Source organism: Cherax quadricarinatus, chromosome 62 (assembly GCF_038502225.1).
Source record: "Cherax quadricarinatus isolate ZL_2023a chromosome 62, ASM3850222v1, whole genome shotgun sequence".
Classification (NCBI taxonomy): Eukaryota; Metazoa; Arthropoda; class Malacostraca; order Decapoda; family Parastacidae; genus Cherax; species Cherax quadricarinatus.
Genome location: NC_091353.1, coordinates 11,831,485 through 11,852,422, shown reverse-complemented (window position 1 = coordinate 11,852,422; position 20,938 = coordinate 11,831,485). Strand labels below are relative to the sequence as shown.

Here is a 20,938-nt window from a genome sequence, read left to right as displayed (position 1 = left end):
GTCCTGGAGGTAAAAAGGAAGTACGGTGCCTGCATTCTTAAGGAAGGGTGGAGATACACTGCACATTTGAATTATAGCGTCAGCACACCTCTGGCAAGACAGTGACGGAGTAAGTGATGAGGAAAGTGTTTCTTCATCTTCAGGTCACCCTGCCTCAGTAGAAAACAGTCGATGTCTTTATAAAAAAAAAAAAAAATTGCGAAAGAGATCAATAATACACACAAATCTGGAAAAACTTTTACTAATAAAAATTCAAAGTTGGAATATTAAAAAAACTTGTATACACCTACCATCCGACTTACGACCTGCTCGACTTACGGCCACTCGACTTACGACCGTGTTTTTTATGCCAAATTTCTGGGAAATAAACAACTATTTGTGTTGTACACAGTGTTTATCCTAAACCTTACAGTATAAAATACAGTACTAACAACATAAAAAGTAAAGTAAAACAAGAAATACCAAAATAAAACAATAAAATAAAGCCATTACAAAAATGTTTTGTTGATATTCAGTAGTAAAGTTCGACTTACGACCATTTCGACTTACGACCGGTTTCTCGGAACCGAACTCGGTCGTAAGTCGGATGGTAGGTGTATATATTACCTGCAGAAGTGATTATATGTTGTTGCTTAACTATGTCAGTAGATGCTTCCTTTACCACTTCCTTTTGCATGCATGACATCTTGAAGCCGTAAACATCATTCCAAAATGAAATGATCTTTTCATATGTATCTGAAATTTATATAAAAAAAAGAATCAAAAGAGTAGAATCATTTCAATCACTGAGTGATCCAAGAAAGGTAACCACATATTCCATAAGCCCAGCCCCCTCTACCTAAATGCATGCATAAAGAATAGAATAGTATGGCATAATTTACTAATGTGGTTCAACATCTAAAAATCTAAGTATGTGAGTATGATACATCAGCAATTAAGGTTTAAACATTATCAGAAGAGACAACTTCCTCTTACGGCATGACAAACAAGTTATTTATTGATGCGCAACTCACAAAATAAAACTCAGTAATAACAGGAAAGTGAAACATTGCCACAATAAAAGTCACATTAGTTACATCTGTGCCCATTAACCTAACCAACTAAAACTTTCGCAAACCAAAATCAGTTTGAAGTTGACCACTAGATACGATAGAAGCCATGTTGGTATGAGGTGGGTTTGACCCCCTATTTGTTACGTGAACTGTTTACAATCATATTATGATTTTGTGAGTCATACAATATTATGTGTTAACTAATGGAGCAATAAACACAAAATTTGATGGGGAAAATTAAACCAAAGCATAAAAATAAAAAATTGAATATAAGAGGATTTCAGATAGGAATAAAATCAATAAAAATATATAAATAAATACAGCGGTCCCTCGTTTTTCGTAAGCATCAAAAGTTGTAATTTTCGAAAATCGTAGCTTTTTTTCATCAAAACATTGACTCGCAAATCATCGTTTGACTTGCAAATAGTCGTTCATCCCAGATGTGTACGCATACCTCGAGCGGCCCTACACTCCATTCCCAGCCAGTGTGCCATTGTTTATCAGTGAGTGAGGACAATCCCATGGGTTCATACAATACATTTTATAATATTCCATTCGTTTTAGTGCTTGCAACTGCTAAATAAGCCACCATGGCTCTCCAAAGAAAGCTTCTAGTGCTAACCTTTTGGTAAAGAATGTGAGAAACACGATATAATTCAAGAAAACATTTGTAGAAAAATACGAAAGTGGTGGTGGTAGAGAGTGGTAATGATGGTGGTAGAGGGTGGTAGTGATGGTGGTAGAGGGTGGTAGTGATGGTGGTAGTGATGGTGGTAGAGGGTGGTAGTGATGGTGGTAGAGGGTGGTAGTGATGGTGGTAGGGGGTGGTAGTGATGGTGGTAGGGGGTGGTAGTGATGGTGGTAGAGGGTGGTAGTGATGGTGGTAGTGATGGTGGTAGAGGGTGCCTTCCTCAGTGATTCAGCAATTCTACTAACTCCTCCAATATTGTTGGAGTTATATAGGGCTACAGAAAACACCGCTGCCTCAGCTGCAGCCTTCATCACCATTATGTATGGCTTATGCTCTCATTGGCCCTTATACATCAAACAACAACAAAACACCAGTCGTGACATACGACTTCTGCGCCAGCCTTCGTTGGGTGTGAACGTCTCTCTCTTGCCTGAGTATCAGTGACAAATTTCCCCCATTCTCTCTGGGATGCTTGTCCTCATCTATTTTGCCTGCCGAGCACTAGACAGGAAGAGCACCTGTTCATCGGCTTACTTTTAGCCAGCTCCATTTTTTTCGCTCTGTGGAAAATTCTTTATTGGTCTTTGGTGGGAAGCCGATTACTGAACTCAGGTGGGAGTGTGGGCGTCCCTCTCTGCTTGGGCTTTGCAAGGGGGTCTACCGGTTCTAATTGGAAACTTCAAGTTTCTATCTCTGTTTACAAAGGAACTTTTGTTCCTTTTCTCTCATCGTCCAGCCTTGGGCAACAAATCTTCCTCATACCATCGAGAAGTTGGGCTCGATACGGCTTATGCCATCAGTAGCCCTGATAAACTTAACAAAGAAAGAAAAGAAAGAAGTCATGACATACATAATGACTTACTTTATTCATTCTAGAGTATATTCCATGTTTCTATGTTATTAATATTGTTTATTATGTCATATTAGTTGAATTGTGATAGATAAGTAAGCCACAGAGTTGATAGTAGCGTCATATTCTCCAACAATAAACTCGCCTCCCCTCCCTCTGCCATACACCAACAAGAGTCTTCAATAAAGGTAAGTGTGATGTTAAATGTTCATTTACACCTTTTATTCGTCTGTACATTTATTTGTCATTCTTTTCTGCATGTAAATTTCTATTTAAGCTAGGGAAGTGATCCCTGATAAGGACTTGGTACCTAGAGTCCTTATGGAGGGGGATTACCCTTCCCAACAATAACCTCTCTTCCCTCTTCCCTCCTCCCTGTCTTCCATCCATCAACAACAGCCTTCAATAAAGGTATGTGTCATGTTGAATGTTCATTCTTTTGTGCATGTAAATCTACCTTTAGGGTAAAAAAAATTTTTTTTGTTGATACTTCTGGGTGTCTGGAACGAATTAATTTGATTTACATTATTTCTTATGGGGAAAATGGTTTCACAAATCGTCAATTTCGATAATAGTCACACTCTTTGGAATGAATTAATTACGAAAAACGAAGGACCACTGTATTGAATAATGTGTTTGGAAACTGCACCTGCAAGATTCTTCAGAAAGATAAAAACAAAATGGGCTGGAGTGAAAGGTTGAGACAGAAACATTAAAGGAGGAGAAAATATAAGAAAAACATTGAAAATAATGCAACATATTGCAGTTTGGAGAGTCATTTGAATTGTAATGTCATGCATTTCTGGCAAGAGAGCCACTGAATGAATGATGATTTTTTTTTTTTTTTTGGTGGGGATCACCCTACCTAGGACAGAGATGGCTGGTGTGTTAAAAATAGAAAGGAAGTGGTAAACCAGTAGGAGTCATACAGTGCCAGGGTAATGGGAGACAATTAGGTCTGATCTAAGGATAGACAGATCCAATTCCTTTGATCAAGAGCCCCTCGTTAGCATGTTGGAAGCTAAAACAAATATTCAAACCACGAATCTTCGAGAAAACCACTTATGAAGATACATTATGTGAATAAACGGTTTAGAAAATCCACAATTTGATAAATAAGACACTTGTGCAATATTTGGGTATCTTTATTCTGGAAACATTTGCCCGGTTAGTGGATTCTTCAGTCCAGTGCTGAGAAAGGTGGAAGATGAGCAGTTTGAGATAATCTGTCCCTCAGCCTGGAATCTATGTGTTCAGTCCATTAAAAGTGCAGAATATTAAGTAGGTATAAGGTTCATCCCAAGGTAGTAACAGCAACCACCCAGGGAGGTACTACCGTCCTGCCAAGTGAGTGTAAAATGAAAGCCTGTAAGTGTTTTACATGATGGTAGGATTGCTGGTGTCCTTTTGTCTGTCTCATAAACATGCAAGATTTCAGGTACGTCTTGCTACTTCTACTTACACTTAGGTCACACTACACTAGAGTGGTGACGTGTACTTAGCTCTGTGAAGACCTGTTTGCGCGCTCTCTACGAATTGAAGCAAGATGCCCTCCATTGAGCAACTTTACCAACAGCTTAAGGAAGAATTGAGGATGGCGAAGATGGAGATTTGGCGACTGACCGAGGAAAACAAGAAGATTCGTAGTAGTCCTCCTGTTTTTAGTCCTCAGGTCAAGAAAGGAAACTGGTCAGTGGCTGGACAGCAGGGAACGAAGTTGACAATCAAGAAGACGAATGGAAAGGTAGAAACGATGAAGAAGAAAGAGACTGCCGTGGAAACTGTTGTGGAAACATCTAATACATTCTCAGTGCTACCCGACGAATGTGAGTCGACTACTGGGAACGTCACGACGAACGACACCAAGGAAGGTAAGAACATTGTTGTTGTTGGGAATAGCCAAGTTAGGTATATGGATAGGGCATTCTGCTTGAAGGACAGGAGTAGGAGACAGAGGGTTTGCTTTCCTGGGGCTGGGATGGAAGATATTGTTAGCCTTCTGGATGACATCATGAGAGGTAATGGGAGCAATCCTATTATCTGTCTCAGTGCTGGAGGCAATGATGTTGGCAGACGTAGGAGTGAAGACCTGATTAGCAGGTATAGGTCAGCAATAGAAATAATTAGGAGGAAGGGTGGGAACCCTGTCATATGTGGTATTTTGCCAAGGAGAGGAGTTGGAAATGAATGGTTGTCCAGGGCAATTGGTGTCAATTGCTGGCTGGACAAATACTGTAAGGAAAATGCAGTAACATTCATTGACAACTGGGACCTCTTCTATGGCAGAAATGACATGTATGCCAGGGATGGGGTTCACTTATCTAGGTCTGGGGTGGGAGCACTGGCAACTGCAGTGGAGGGAGCTGTTAGGACTTTAACCCTTTGACTGTTTCAGGCCCCTTTCTGAAACTGTCATTCTATGTCACTAAATTTTTGAAAAAAAAAAAAAAAAAAAAATCTTATGAAATGATAGAGAATCTTTTCCTGATGGTAATGACACCAAAAGTTCAAAATTTGGTCGAAAACTCATGGAATTACGCTCCCGCGAAGTTAGTGGTCTCGACGACATATGCGTATCGGCGATTTCGCCGACTTTGAGCCCTATTTTCAACCAATTCCGTTGTTCCAGTTGACCAAACTCATAGCTATTTCTTTAGAACTCCATTTTATCTATCAGCTGAGCACAAGAAACCTCCCATTTACCAATTTGGACTACCCAATATTGTGGTCAGAAATTGGCAATTTGGCCAATTTCACGCAAACTAAAAAAGATGCCAATTTCAAAATAGGGTCCAGAATAAACAAGGTAGACATTCTTGGCACTAAAATAACATATCCTCTGTTCATTAGTCACATCTCTAGGCCCCTCTTATATTATTATTGATTTCTATTTTGATTTTTTATTCATACAAAAAAATACAAAATTTACTGTTATGCAGACTACTGCATTATTGTAAAAATGGTATAAATAATATCAGTGCACTAGTGAAAGAATATTAGACTCCCCAGTTGAAGTGTATTGGACGTGTGGTGTGATTTGTTTACTCCTGAACATTGGTAAAAATCGAACATTTCCGCTACTTTGAGCTCAGTTTCAAGGTCGTTTTCATCGTCAAAGTAATGAAAATCATCTCTATTTCTGTAATATGTTTTCCATTTTATCACCTAAGACCATGAAAACGCAAATACATCGATAAATACTATATGAAAATACACCTCAAAGTCGGCGTTTTAATCCAAAAAAACGATCAGTTTTTTTTTCTCATTACGCACTGTGTGCTGCAGGATTTTTTTTATATGGTGCACGCTGACCACACAGACTCGTTCTCTCACATGTGGGCCTACCAGCTTTCTTCCGCTTGATTTGAAGCAGCTAGAATTATTGAGTATATATATGTCAGAAACACTGGCTCGTAAGACGTATATTTTTTTTTTTTCAACAAGTCGGCCGTCTCCCACCGAGGCAGGGTGACCCAAAAAAGAAAGAAAATCCCCAAAAAGAAAATACTTTCATCATCATTCAACACTTTCACCACACTCACACATTATCACTGTTTTTGCAGAGGTGCTCAGAATACAACAGTTTAGAAGCATATACGTATAAAGATACACAACATACCCCTCCAAATTGCCAATATCCCAAACCCCTCCTTTGAAGTGCAGGCATTGTACTTCCCATTTCCAGGACTCAAGTCCGACTATATGAAAATAACCGGTTTCCCTGAATCCCTTCACTAAATATTACCCTGCTCACACTCCAACAGATCGTCAGGTCCCAAGTATCATTCGTCTCCATTCACTCCTATCTAACACGCTCATGCACGCTTGCTGGAAGTCCAAGCCCCTCGCCCACAAAACCTCCTTTACCCCCTCTTTCCAACCCTTTCGAGGATGACCCCTACCCCTCCTTCCTTCCTCTATAGATTTATATGCTTTCCATGTCATTCTACTTTGATCCATTCTCTCTAAATGACCAAACCACCTCAACAACCCCTCTTCTGTCCTCTGACTAATGCTTTTATTAACTCCACACCTTCTCCTAATTTCCACACTCCGAATTTTCTGCATAATATTTACACCACACATTGCCCTTAGACAGGACATCTCCACTGCCTCCAACCATCTCCTCGCTGCTGCATTTACCACCCAAGCTTCACATCCATATAAGAGTGTTGGTACTACTATACCTTCATACATTCCCTTCTTTGCCTCCACAGATAACGTTTTTTGACTCCACATATACATCAACACACCACTCACCTTTTTTCCCTCATCAATTCTATGATTAACCTCATCCTTCATAAGTCCATCCGCCGACACGTCAACTCCCAAGTATCTGAAAACATTCACTTCTTCCATACTACTACTCCCCAATTTGATATCCAATTTTTCTTTATCTAAATCATTTGATACCCTCATCACCTTACTCTTTTCTATGTTCACTTTCAACTTTCTACCTTTACACACATTCTCAAACTCATCTACTAACCTTTGCAATTTTTCTTTAGAATCTCCCATAAGCACAGTATCATCAGCAAAAATTAACTGTCAATTCCCATTTTGAATTTGATTCCCCATAATTTAATCCCACCCCTCTCCCGAACACCCTAGCATTTACTTCTTTTACAACCCCATCTATAAATATATTAAACAACCATGGTGACATTACACATCCCTGTCTAAGACCTACTTTTACAAGGAAGTATTCTCCCTCTCTTCTACACACCCTAACCTGAGCCTCACTATCCTCATAAAAGCTCTTTACAGCATTTAGTAACTTACCACCTATTCCATAAACTTGCAACATCTGCCACATTGCTCCTCTATCCACTCTATCATATGCCTTTTCTAAATCCATAAATGCAATAAAAACTTCCCTACCTTTATCTAAATACTGTTCACATATATGCTTCAATGTAAACACTTGATCTACACATCCCCTACCCACTCTGAAGCCTCCCTGCTCATCTGCAATCCTACATTCTGTCTTACCTATAATTCTTTCAATTATAACCCTATCATACACTTTTCCTGGTATACTCAATAAACTTATTCCTCTATAATTTTTACAATCTCTTTTGTCCCCTTTCCCTTTATATAAAGGGACTATACATGCTCTCCGCCAATCCCTAGGTACCTTCCCCTCTTTCATACATTTATTAAACAAAAGTACCAACCACTCCAACACTATATCCCCCCCTAGGCTTTCTTAACTTGTTTAAATCACTCCAAAATTTTTTCTTATTTTCATTAAAATTTCTTGACAGTGCCTCTCCCACTCTTTCATCTGCTCTCCTTTTGCACTCTCTCACCACTCTCTTCACCTTTCTTTTACTCTCCATATACTCTGCTCTTCTTATAACACTTCTGCTTTGTAAAAACCTCTTGTAAGCTACCTTTTTCTCTTTTATCACACCCTTTACTTCATCATTCCACCAATCACTCCTCTTTCCTCCTGCCCCCACCCTCCTATAACCACAAACTTCTGCCCCACATTCTAATACTGCATTTTTAAAACTATTCCAACCCTCTTCAACCCCCAACCCCCACTACTCATCTTTGCACTAGCCCACCTTTCTGCCAATAGTCGCTTATATCTCGCCCGAACTTCCTCCTCCCTTAGTTTATACACTTTCACCTCCCTCTTACTTGTTGTTGCCACCTTCCTCTTTTCCCATCTACCTCTTACTCTAACTGTAGCTACAACTAAATAATGATCCGATATATCAGTTGCCCCTCTATAAACATGTACATCCTGGAGCCTACCCATCAACCTTTTATCCACCAATACATAATCTAACAAACTACTTTCATTACGTGCTACATCATACCTTGTATATTTATTTATCCTCTTTTTCATAAAATATGTATAACTTATTACCAAATTTCTTTCTACACATAGCTCAATTAAAGGCTCCCCATTTACATTTACCCCTGGCACCCCAAATTTACCTACTACTCCCTCCATAACATTTTTACCCACTTTAGCATTGAAATCCCCAACCATCATTACTCTCACACTTGATTCAAAACTCCCCACGCATTCACTCAACATTTCCCAGAATCTCTCTCTCTCTCCTCTACACTTCTCTCTTCTCCAGGTGCATACACGCTTACTATAACCCACTTTTCACATCCAATCTTTATTTTACTCCACATAATCCTTGAATATATACATTTATAGTCCCTCTTTTCCTGCCATAGCTTATCCTTCAACATTATTGCTACTCCTTCTTTAGCTCTAACTCTATTTGAAACCCCTGACCTAATCCCATTTATTCCTCTCCATTGAAACTCTCCCACCCCCTTCAGCTTCGTTTCACTTAAAGCCAGGACATCCAGTTTCTTCTCATTCATAACATCCACAATCATCTCTTTCTTATCATTTGCACAACATCCACGCACATTCAGACTTCCCACTTTGACAATTTTCTTCTTATTCTTTTTAGTAATCTTTACAGGAAAAGGGGTTACTAGCCCATTGTTCCCGGCATTTTAGTTGACTTTTACAACACGCATGGCTTACGGAGGAAAGATTCTTATTCCACTTCCCCATGGATATAAAAGGAAAAGTAATAAGACCAAGAACTATTAAGATTAAATCGAAGAAAACTCAGATGAGTGTGTATCAATAAACGTGTACATGTATGTGTAGTGTGACTTAAGTGTAAGTAGAAGTAGCACGACATGCCTGTAATCTTGCATATTTATGAGACAGACAATAGACACCAGCAATCCTACCATCATGTAAAACAATTACAGGCTTTCGTTTTACACTCACTTGGCAGGACGGTAGTACCTCCCTGGGTGGTTGCTGTCTACCAACCTACTATATACGACCAAAACAGTCAAAGGGTTAAACTAGGAATAGTTAGTGGTATGGGTTTTGGCAGGAAAACAGTGAAGTCCCAGTGTAGTAATATTATGAGTTCTAGGGGAACTAGTAATAAGCAGAACGAGGTAGATATTGAAAAGCCAGTGACACTGGGTGATAAGGACAGTAATAGGTTTAGTAGAAAACAGAAATGAGCAGGAAGGGTAAAGAGAAAGGAGAGTCTTTCAATGTTTATTATGCTAATAGCCGTAGTGCTAGGAATAAGATGGACGAGTTGAGATTAGTTGCTAGTGCAGGCAACATTGATGTATTTGCCTTAACTGAGATGTGGTTTAATTCAAAAAGTCGGGACATGCCTGCGGAATGTCACATTCAGGGTTTTAAATTGTTCCAAGTAGATAGAAGTATCGGGAAGGGGGGTGGGGTGGCATTGTATGTCCGAGATCGCTTAACTGTTGCATAAAAACGGGTATTAAGTCTGAAGTAACACATACAGAGTCTGTTTGGATAGAATTTTCAGAGGGGCATGAAAAACTGATTTTAGGAGTGATATACCGTCCCCCAAACTTAGATAGGGACCAAGGGAGACTACTATGGGAGGAAATTGTTAAGGCCACAAGGCACGATAATGTAGTAATTCTAGGAGACTTTAATTATAGTCATATTGATTGGAATTTCTTGACTGGGAATTTAGAATCATACGACTTCTTAGAAGTAGTTCAGGATTGTTTTTTGAAGCAGTTTGTGACAGAACCTACAAGGGGAAATAACCTGCTTGACTTAGTTCTGGCAAACAATGAATCCTTTGTTAATAATTTAGAAATTTCAGAGGAACTGGGTGCTAGCGACCACAAATCAATTACATTTAGCATTGAATGGAAGTACGATAGTAGCGATAACTCAGTAACAGTCCCAGATTTTCGCTTAGCAGATTACGATGGGCTTAGAGAACACTTATCATCTGTTGACTGGGGTAACAAAGAGAGCTATCAATATGACAGTTTTCTGAACACTATACATGCTGCTCAAAGAACGTTTATCCCGTATAAAGAAATTAGATCAAATAGAAATGACCCAAAATGGATGAATAATAGGCTCAAATATCTACTAGGGCATAAGAAAGGAATTTATAGGCATATCAAAAGAGGTGAGGGTCATCTTATGAATCAGTATATTGACATTAAGAGGGACATTAAAAAGGGGATAAGAAAAGCTAAAAGGGACTATGAAATTAAAGTTGCTAGGGATTCTAAAACTAACCCAAAAAGTTTTTTCCAGGTCTATAGAATAAAAGTTAGAGATAAGATAGGTCCCCTTAAAAATAACTATGGGTATCTTACTGATAAAGAGAATGAAATGTGCTCAATTTTAAATAATTATTTTCTCTCGGTTATAACACAGGAAGACACTAACAATATTCCAGTAATTAATTTTTATAGTGGGCTAGAAGAAGATAAATTATGTAACATCACAGTCACTAGTGAAATGGTTGTGAAGCAGATAGACAGACTGAAGCAAAATAAGTCGCCGGGTCCTGATGAGGTTTTTTCAAGGGTTCTTAAGGAATGCAAAATGGAACTCTGTGAACCATTAACTAATATTTTTAATTTATCTCTTCAAACAGGTGTAGTGTCTGATATGTGGAAGATGGCTAATGTAATTCCTATTTTTAAAACAGGGGACAAATTACCACCCAATAAGCCTGACCTCAATTGTAGGCAAATTACTAGAGTCAATTATAGCTGAGATTATAAGAAGCCATCTCGATAAACATAGCTTGATTAATGATACTCAGCATGGATTCACAAGAGGCCGGTCTTGTCTAACTAATTTATTAACTTTCTTCAGTAAAGTTTTTGAGGCTGTTGACCACGATAAAGAGTTTGATATTATTTACTTAGATTTTAGTAAGGCTTTTGATAGAGTTCCGCACCAAAGACTGTTAAAGAAAGTGGCAGCTCATGGCATTGGGGGAAAAGTGCTCTCATGGGTCGAGTCATGGCTCACAGACAGGAAGCAGAGTGTGTCCATAAATGGGGTTAAATCCGAGTGGGGATCTGTAACAAGTGGCATTCCACAAGGATCAGTCTTGGGCCCGTTGTTGTTTATAATATACAGTGGACCCCCGCAAAACGATTACCTCCGAATGTGACCAATTATGTAAGTGTATTTATGTAAGTGCGTTTGTATGTGTATGTTTGGGGGTCTGAAATGGACTAATCTACTTCACAATATTTCTTATGGGAATAAATTCGGTCAGTACTGGCACCTGAACATACTTCTGGAGTGAAAAAATATCGTTAACCGGGGGTCCACTGTATATCAATGACCTTGATGAGGGAATTACTAGTGATATGAGTAAATTCGCCGATGACACAAAGATAGGTAGGATAATTGATTCAAACGTAGACGTTAGGGAACTTCAGGAGGATTTAAACAAACTATATTCTTGGTCAGAAAAGTGGCAGATGCAGTTCAATGTAGATAAATGCAAGGTTCTGAAGCTGGGGAGTGTCCATAACCCTAGCACTTATAAGTTAAATGATGTAGAACTTAGCCATACAGATTGCGAAAAGGACTTGGGGGTTATGGTGAGCAGTAACCTTAAACCAAGACAGCAATGCCTAAGCGTACGTAATAAGGCAAATAGATTACTGGGATTTATATCAAGAAGTGTAAGCAACAGAAGTCCAGAGGTCATACTGCAGCTTTATACATCATTAGTAAGGCCTCACCTAGATTATGCAGCTCAATTCTGGTCTCCATATTACAGAATGGACATAAATTCGTTAGAAAACATTCAGCGTAGGATGACTAAATTAATACATAGCATTAGAAATCTTCCTTATGAAGAAAGATTGAAGACTCTTAAGTTACATTCACTTGTTAGACGAAGAATGAGGGGAGACCTGATCGAAGTGTATAAGTGGAAGATAGGTATTAATAAAGGGGATATTAATAAGGTCTTGAGGATATCTCTCCAAGAGAGAACCCGCAGTAATGGATTTAAATTAGATAAGTTTAGATTTAGAAAGGACACAGGAAAGTATTGGTTTGGAAATAGGGTAGTTAATGAGTGGAACAGTCTACCTAGTTGGGTTATTGAGGCTAGGACTTTGGGTAGTTTCAAATTTAGGTTGGATAAGTACATGAGTGGGAGGGGTTGGATTTGAGTGGGACTTGCACATCAGAGCTTATTTCTTGGGTAGCATTGAAAATTGGGTTGGTCAAATGTTTTGTTAGTGGGATGAATTGTAAAGGACCTGCCTAGTATGGGCCAACAGGCCTGCTGCAGTGTTCCTCCTTTCTTATGTTCTTATGTACACATACATGTACAAGCATATATATACACACCCCTCTGGGTTTTCTGCTATTTTCTTTCTAGTTCTTGTTCTTGTTTATTTCCTCTTACCTCCATGGAGAAGTGGAACAGAATTCTTCCTCCGTAAGCCATGCGTGGTGTAAGAGGCGACTAAAATGCCGGGAGCAAGGGGCTAGTAACCCCTTCTCCTGTATAAATTACTAAATTTGAAATGAGAAACTTTTGTTTTTCTTTTTGGGCCACCCCGCCTTGGTGGGATACGGCCGGTTTGTTGAAAAAAAAAAAAAAAAAGTTCATCAGGAAACAAGACGAGTTTCTTGATGCAGGTTACAGTCATATGATGACTCGCAGCTGAAGCCTTTGGACATCTGACTGAGGCCTTCTGCTGACTTACCGATCCACCCCTTTAAAAATTATGGTATCTGTGTATTTGTGGAGAAGGGGCTTATATACTGACAACAGATGAGGTGGAGCAGTGGTAGGCAGAGTCTCCAATGGACAAAACCACTAATGGAAACAGGTCATGCCTTTAGGTTAAATAATGTTGTACAAGTGTCTCATTTATCAAGGCACACTATAAACCAGTACAGCATTGTGCCAAAACTCAAATATTAAAAATTCAAACACACCAACCCATATCTTCCATCCCTACGAGGTGCAAGGTGCAGCGGCTGGGGAGGAGCAAGCCTCCGTTGGCCAGGTGTTTATCCCTGGCATAGAGCACCGAGTCCAACATGCCCTCAAACAGCAGGAAGTATCCCATCCATTCGGAAATGATGAAGTCGAACTTGTGCTCAAAGTCCAGATCCTCGAGTCTGCCTTTACACAACTTGATAGTATTCTCCAGTTCATTTTCTCTGTTGGTGTGAATAACAACTTAATGCATACAAAATAAAATTTATAATTTATTCAATAAAAAGCATGTAATAGAAAAAATAAAATTAACAATTTACATTGTGTACAAAATAAAATTTAATTATATTTTTCTCACTAATAAACATGCAACAAAAAAAATTTAATTTAACAGTTTAGATTGTATATACAGTGGACCCGCGACCAGCGATGGCAACGATTAACGATAAATCTGACTAGCGATGCATTTTAACGCAAATATTTTGCCTCAACTAGCGCTTAAAAACCCGACCAGCGCTATTCGTTCCGTACCATACGCGTCCACTTTGGCCTGAGCGCGCCTCACTTGTCCCTTGGGTGCCAGTGTTTACAAGCCAGCCAGCCACCGCGGTCGCTTCCAAACATACAACAACTGGAACATTTCATATTATCACAGCCTTTGTAGTGATTGCACCTGCAAAGTAAGTCACCATGGGCCCCAAGAAAGCTTCTAGTGCCAACCCTACAGCAAAAAGGGTGAGAATTACTATGGAGATGAAGAAAGAGATTATTGCTAAGTATGAAAGTGGAGTGCTTGTCTCTGAGCTGGTCAGGTTGTATAATAAACCCCAATCAACCATCGCTACTATTGTGGGTAAGAAAACGGCAATCAAGGAAGCTGTTCTTGCCAAAGGTGCAACTATGTTTTCGAAACTGAGATCGCAAGTGATAGAAGATGTTGAGAGACTGTTATTGGTGTGGATAAACGAGAAACAGATAGAAGGAGACAGCATCTCTCAAGCGATCATATGTGAAAAGGCTAGGAAGTTGCATGACGATTTAATTACAAAAATGCCAGCAACTAGTGATGTGAGTGAATTTAAGGCCAGCAAAGGTTGGTTTGAGAGATTTAAGAAGCGTAGTGGCATTCATAGTGTGATAAGGCATGGTGAGGCTGCCAGTTCGGACCACAAATCGGCTGAAAAATATGTGCAGGACTTCAAGGAGTACATAGATAGTGAAGGACTGAAACCTGAACAAGTGTTTAATTGTGACGAAACAGGCCTGTTTTGGAAGACAATGCCAAGCAGGACGTAGATTACTCAGGAGGAAAAGGCACTCCCAGGACATAAGCCTATGAAAGACAGGCTTACTCTGTTGGTGTGTGCCAATGCTATTGGTGATTGCAAAGTGAAGCCTTTATTGGTGTATCACTCTGAAACTCCCAGTGTGTTCAGGAAAAACAATGTCCTCAAGGCTAATTTGTGTGTGCTGTGGAGGGCAAACAGTAAGGCATGGGTCACTAGGGACTTTTTCTATGACTGGTTACACCATGCATTTGCCCCCAATGTGAAAAATTACCTAATTGAAAAGAAATTAGACCTTAAGTGCCTCCTGGTATTAGACAATGCTCCTGGTCATCCTTCAGACTTGGCAGAGCGACTTTCTAGGGACATGAGCTTCATTAAGGTGAAGTTTTTGCCTCCTAATACCACTCCTCTCCTGCAGCCCATGGACCAGCAGGTTATTTCCAACTTCAAGAAACTGGACACAAAAGCTATGTTTGAAAGGTGCTTTGTAGTGACCTCAGAAACTCAACTGACTAAGAGAGTTTTGGAAAGATCATTTTACCATCCTCAATTGTGTAAACATTATAGGTAAGGCTTGGGAGGAAGTGACTAAGAGGACATTGAACTCTGCTTGGAAAAAACTGAGGCCAGAATGTGTAGACAAAAGGGATTTTGAAGGGTTTGAGGCTAACCCTGAGAATCCTATGCCAGTTGAGGAATCCATTGTGGCATTGGGGAAGTCCTTGGGGTTGGAGGTTAGTGGGGAGGATGTGGAAGAGTTGGTGGTGGAGGACAGTGAAGAACTAACCACTGATGAGCTGCTAGATCATCTTGAACAGCAAGAGGGCAGACCTGAGGAAACTGCTTCGGAGGAGGGGAGAGAGAAATTGAAGAAGTTGCCTACTTCTAAGATAAAGGAAATGTGTGCCAAGTGGCTTGAAGTGCAAACCTTTTTTGATGAAAATCACCCTGACACAGCTACTGCAAGCCGTGTTGGCAACCTGTACACTGACAATGTTGTGAACCACTTTAGGAAAGTCATAAAGGAACGAGAGGTACAGGTAACTATGGACAGATATGTTGTGCGACAGAAGTCCAGTGACTGAAGCTGGTCCTAGTGGCATTAAAAGAACAAGGGAAGTAACCCCAGAAAAAGACTTGCTGCCTCAAGTGCTAATGGAAGGGGATTCCCCTTCTAAACACTAAGAAGATCAACGCTCTCCCCTCCTCCCATCCCATCAATCATCACCAGATCTTCAATAAAGGTAAGTGTCATGTAACTGTGCATGTAATCTTCAGTTTGTGTGTATTAAAATTAATATTTCATGTGGTAAAAAAATTTTTTTTCAATACTTTTGGGTGTCTTGCACGGATTAATTTGATTTCCATTATTTCTTATGGGGAAAATTAATTGACTAATGATAATTTTGACTAACGATGAGCTCTCAGGAACGGATTAATATCGCTGGTTGAGGGTCCACTGTATATTAAAAACAAATACTGATTTATAGTTTATATAAAAGAGAAAGCCAGTTGGCAAAAACAAATTACAAATGAAACAAAGTACAAACAAAACTAGGCAAACATTTTTTATTTACCCTTAAACTGTCCAAATGTAGATCTACATTTGCACCGCTAGCGATCCGAACGTAGATCTACATTTGCACCACTAGCGATCCGAACGTAGATCTACATTTGCACCACTAGCGATCCGAACGTAGATCTACATTTGCACCGCTAGCGATCCGAACGTAGATCTACATTTGCACCACTAGCGATCCAAACGTAGATCTACATTTGCACCGCTAGCGATCCGAACGTAGATCTACATTTGCACCACTAGCGATCCGAACGTAGATCTACATTTGCACCACTAGCGATCCAAACGTAGATCTACATTTGCACCGCTAGCGATCCGAACGTAGATCTACATTTGCACCACTAGCGATCCGAACGTAGATCTACATTTGCACCACTAGCGATCCAAACGTAGATCTACATTTGCACCGCTAGCGATCCGAACGTAGATCTACATTTTTTTTACATTTGAAAGCATGTAAAATGAAACATAGATCTACGATCGGAGCGCTAGCGGTGCAAACGTAGGTCTACATCTGGACAGATGAAGAGTTAAAGATTAAAAAAAAGAATCTAACTTTACAATTTATTGAGAACAAAATGAAAGTTAACCATTTATCAGTATCCAAAACAATAACTTTCTAACAATGGTACATCTTTGTACAGTTAGATCACAAACAATAAAATGGTTTGTGGTGATTACCTGCCTGCCAGGCATATGATCCTGAAGTTATCCATGTGGTATCTTATAAACCCTAGTGAGGCATTCATGGCTATGACTGGTAAAATAAAATTGTGATAAGTCTCACTCATATTCACTTCAATGAGTGTTACTGTGCTTGTTAAATATTTTTATTAACACATCAGCCATCTCCCACCCAGGCAGGGTGACCACCCAGGCAGGGTGACCACCCAGGCAGGGTGACCACCCAGGCAGGGTGACCACCCAGGCAGGGTGACCACCCAGGCAGGGTGACCACCCAGGCAGGGTGACCACCCAGGCAGGGTGACCACCCAGGCAGGGTGACAAGAAAAAGAAGAAACAAAGTTATTTCTTCTTTATATATTTAGTAATTTATGCTCGTGGCATTTTAGCCACCTCTTACGACATGCTTGGCTTATGGAGGAAGAATTCTTCACCACTTCCCCATAGAGATGTTCCTGTATATAAACAATAAATTCTGATTACAACAATTATGTTTTAATATTTGTCCTCACTGGGTACAGCATACCTGGGTATAAATCATGGAACGGGTGGGATTTCAACCCATGGCAGGTACCAAAACTCACAGGTCAGTGTGTTAACTACTTGGCCTGTGAGTTTTGGCACTCACAGCCATAGTTTCAACCCCTCACCAGCTCTGTGAGTTGTTTGCAATTGTGCTACTATGATTTTGTGAGTCAGTTAACAGGTATAACTAATGAAGACTCTTTCTACAGGTATATCTCTCTAGGGTTAAAAATCATGGATTTCCTAAAAAATAATTTTACAGTACACAAATAACCCGGACATAGAAGAGAGAAACTTACGATGATGTCATAAGTTCCTTTATCTTATGTGCGGGTTATTTGTGTATTGTTCCAGTCATGGTATTGTGCCTTTTTGTTCTTTCTAACTTTACAATATCCATCAAATGATAAATATATCAAGCATTAGAAACAGCACTTCGGAAACCTAACCTAACCATGGCAACCATAGCATTCCCTGATACAGGATCTGGTGGATGCTACCATAGTAACCATAGTGTTCCTAGACACAAGATCTGGTGGATGTTACCATGGCAACCATAGTGTTCCTAGATACAAGATATGGTGGATGCTACCATAGCAACCATAGTGTTTCTAGATACAAGAACTGGTGGATGTTACCATGGCAACCATAATGTTCCTAGATACAAGATCTGGTGAATGGTACCATAGCAACCATAGTGTTCCTAGATACAAGATCTGGTGGATGTTACCATGGCAACCATATGTTCCTAGATACAAGATATGGTGGATGTTACCGCATCTGCTAGAAAAATGATAGGATGGATAATGAGAACCTTCAAAACTAGGGATGCCAAGCCCATGATGATTCTCTTCAAATCACTTGTTCTGTCTAGGCTGAAAGACTGCTGTACACAAACTGCTTCCTTCAAGGCAGGTGAAACTGCTGACCTGGAGAGTGTACAAAGAATTTTCTTGGCACACACATGTACGATAAAGCACCTAAATTACCTCCCAGCATACGTAAGGGGACTTACCAATACACCCCTCACTATCTTCAAGAAGGCACTGGACAGGCACCTAAAGTCAGTACCTGACCAGCCGGGCTGTGGCTCATACGTCAGTTTGCATGCGGCCAACAGTAACAGCCTGGCTGATCAGACCCTGATCCACCACGAGGCCTGGTCTCAGACTGGGCCGTGGGGGCATTGACCCCTGAAACCCTCTCCAGGTATACTCCAGGTATGGCAACCATAGTGTTCCTAAATACAAGATCTGGAGGATGTTACCATGGCAACAATAGTGTTCCTGGATACAAGATCTGGTGGATATTACCATAGCAACAATAGTGATCCTAGATACAAGATCTGGTGGATGTTACCATAGCAACCATATTGTTCCTAGATACAAGATCTGGTGGATGTTACCACAGAAACAACAGTGTTCCTAGATACAAGATCTGGTGGATGTTGCCATGGCAACCATAGTGTTCCTAGATACAAGATCTGGTGGATGTTACCATGGCACCTGACAAATCCACTGTGTGGTACAGTATTTACATAAGACATTTGAAAGAATGCAACTGTATAAAAACCAACTTGACAATATCCATGGCCTGGTAGATAACGTCGGACATATCCACCCCAGTGACCATGGCCCCAGTTTTGGCACAGAACATGGACAGGATGGCTGTTCCACAACCAAGGTCCAAAACTCTCTTGCCGTTCAAAAGGTTGGAATTCTTCATGATTGCATCCCTATACGATTCAGTTCTTATGCGATCCTGAGGGTAAAAAAAATTTAAAACATTACAATAAATTCCAGATAAATATGCATCAAGAATAGCCAACTGGTAATAGGTAAACTGGTAATTAGTAATTGATAGCTGAAGATATCTGGCATAATCTACAAATTTTTGCCTTCACAGCATGAAACTGATAATAAAACAACTTTATCACTGCCATGTGGGTGTGACATTTGTCTGTGAAGACTGTTTGTGGCCACAATGGGGAACTATGCTGACCTTTAAGCATAGAAACATACCTAACTGGTTGAAACTTTAAAATATTATCCTACTAGTTTTAGGAATGGTTTACCATGGGGTTGGATCTTGTCCATTCTCTGATTTATTTTGCATCATTCTACAAATACAAGTATGCTTATTACTAACTAATGACTCAATAGGAACATGAAACTTATATTATAAACCAAGTACCCCACAATACAGTGCCAACAAAATTAATAGGTCAAAATAAAATTACCATAAGTCATAGTACAGTGAATCCTCGCTTTAACAGACTAATACGGGGCATTCACTATATCAGATTGATATTAAAACACAGTAAAAAAGTGCACCAAAGTACTCTACTGTATACAGTAGTCCTCCCCTGTATCCACGGGGGATACATGTCAAAACCTACCATGGATACAGGAGGGCCCCACTTTACAGAGCTTTGCTTTACAACATTTTGCTAATACGTACAGTAGTTTTCAATTACATATACCCATTCTTCATTTATTTGGCTTCATATAATAAATATATTCACCACTCACTATAAGCTAAGGACAAAAATATTTTTAGGTAAATAATGTGTGTACTGTATATGCATTTTTTAGGTCTAGCTCTATTGCTCAGTTAACCCTTTGACTGTTTTGGTCGTATATGTATATAGTAGGTTGGTAGACAGCAACCACCCAGGGAAGTACTACCGTCCTGCCAGATGAGTGTGAAACAGAAACCTGTAACTGTTTTGCATGATGGTAGGATTGCTGGGTTTTTTTTCTGTCTCATAAACATGCTAGATAACAAGGATATCTTGCTACTCCTACTTACACTTTGGTCACACTTCACAGACATGCACATGCATATATATATACATACATCTAGGTTTTGGAGTGAGATTAACAAGTTAAGAAAGCCTAGAGAACAAATGGATTTGTCAGTTAAAAATAGGAGAGGAGAGTTATTAAATGGAGAGTTAGAGGTATTGGGAAGATGGAGGGAATATTTTGAGGAATTGTTAAATGTTGATGAAGATAGGGAAGCTGTGATTTCGTGTATAGGACAAGGAGGAATAACATCTTGTAGGAGTGAGGAAGAGCCAGTTGTGAGTGTGGGGGAAGTTCGTGAGGCAGTAGGTAAAATGAAAGGGGGTAAGGCAGCCGGGATTGATGGGATAAAGATAGAAATGTTAAAAGCAGGTGGGGATACAGTTTTGGAGTGGTTGGTGCAATTATTTAATAAATGTATGGAAGAGGGTAAGGTACCTAGGGATTGGCAGAAAGCATGCATAGTTCCTTTGTATAAAGGCAAAGGGGATAAAAGAGAGTGCAAAAATTATAGGGGGATAAGTCTGTTGAGTATACCTGGTAAAGTGTATGGTAGAGTTATTATTGAAAGAATTAAGAGTAAGACGGAGAATAGGATAGCAGATGAACAAGGAGGCTTTAGGAAAGGTAGGGGGTGTGTGGACCTTGTGTTTACAGTGAAACATATAAGT

The 20,938-nt window shown here is 39.8% G+C and overlaps 1 protein-coding gene across 4 annotated transcripts in view; it reads right to left on the bottom strand.

Moving 5' to 3' along the window:
- The window catches only part of Art3 (arginine methyltransferase 3), a 64,445-nt gene that overhangs the window by 14,877 nt on the left and 28,630 nt on the right, over nt 1–20,938 (bottom strand). For all 4 annotated transcript variants that reach the window (XM_070098441.1, XM_070098442.1, XM_070098443.1 and 1 more), the window contains exons 5-7: nt 19,037–19,221; nt 13,384–13,607; nt 607–735 (exon numbers count right to left, since the gene is read on the bottom strand). In XM_070098441.1, coding sequence (XP_069954542.1) covers nt 607–735; nt 13,384–13,607; nt 19,037–19,221 — 538 coding nt within the window. The remainder of the gene's footprint in view (nt 1–606; nt 736–13,383; nt 13,608–19,036; nt 19,222–20,938) is intronic.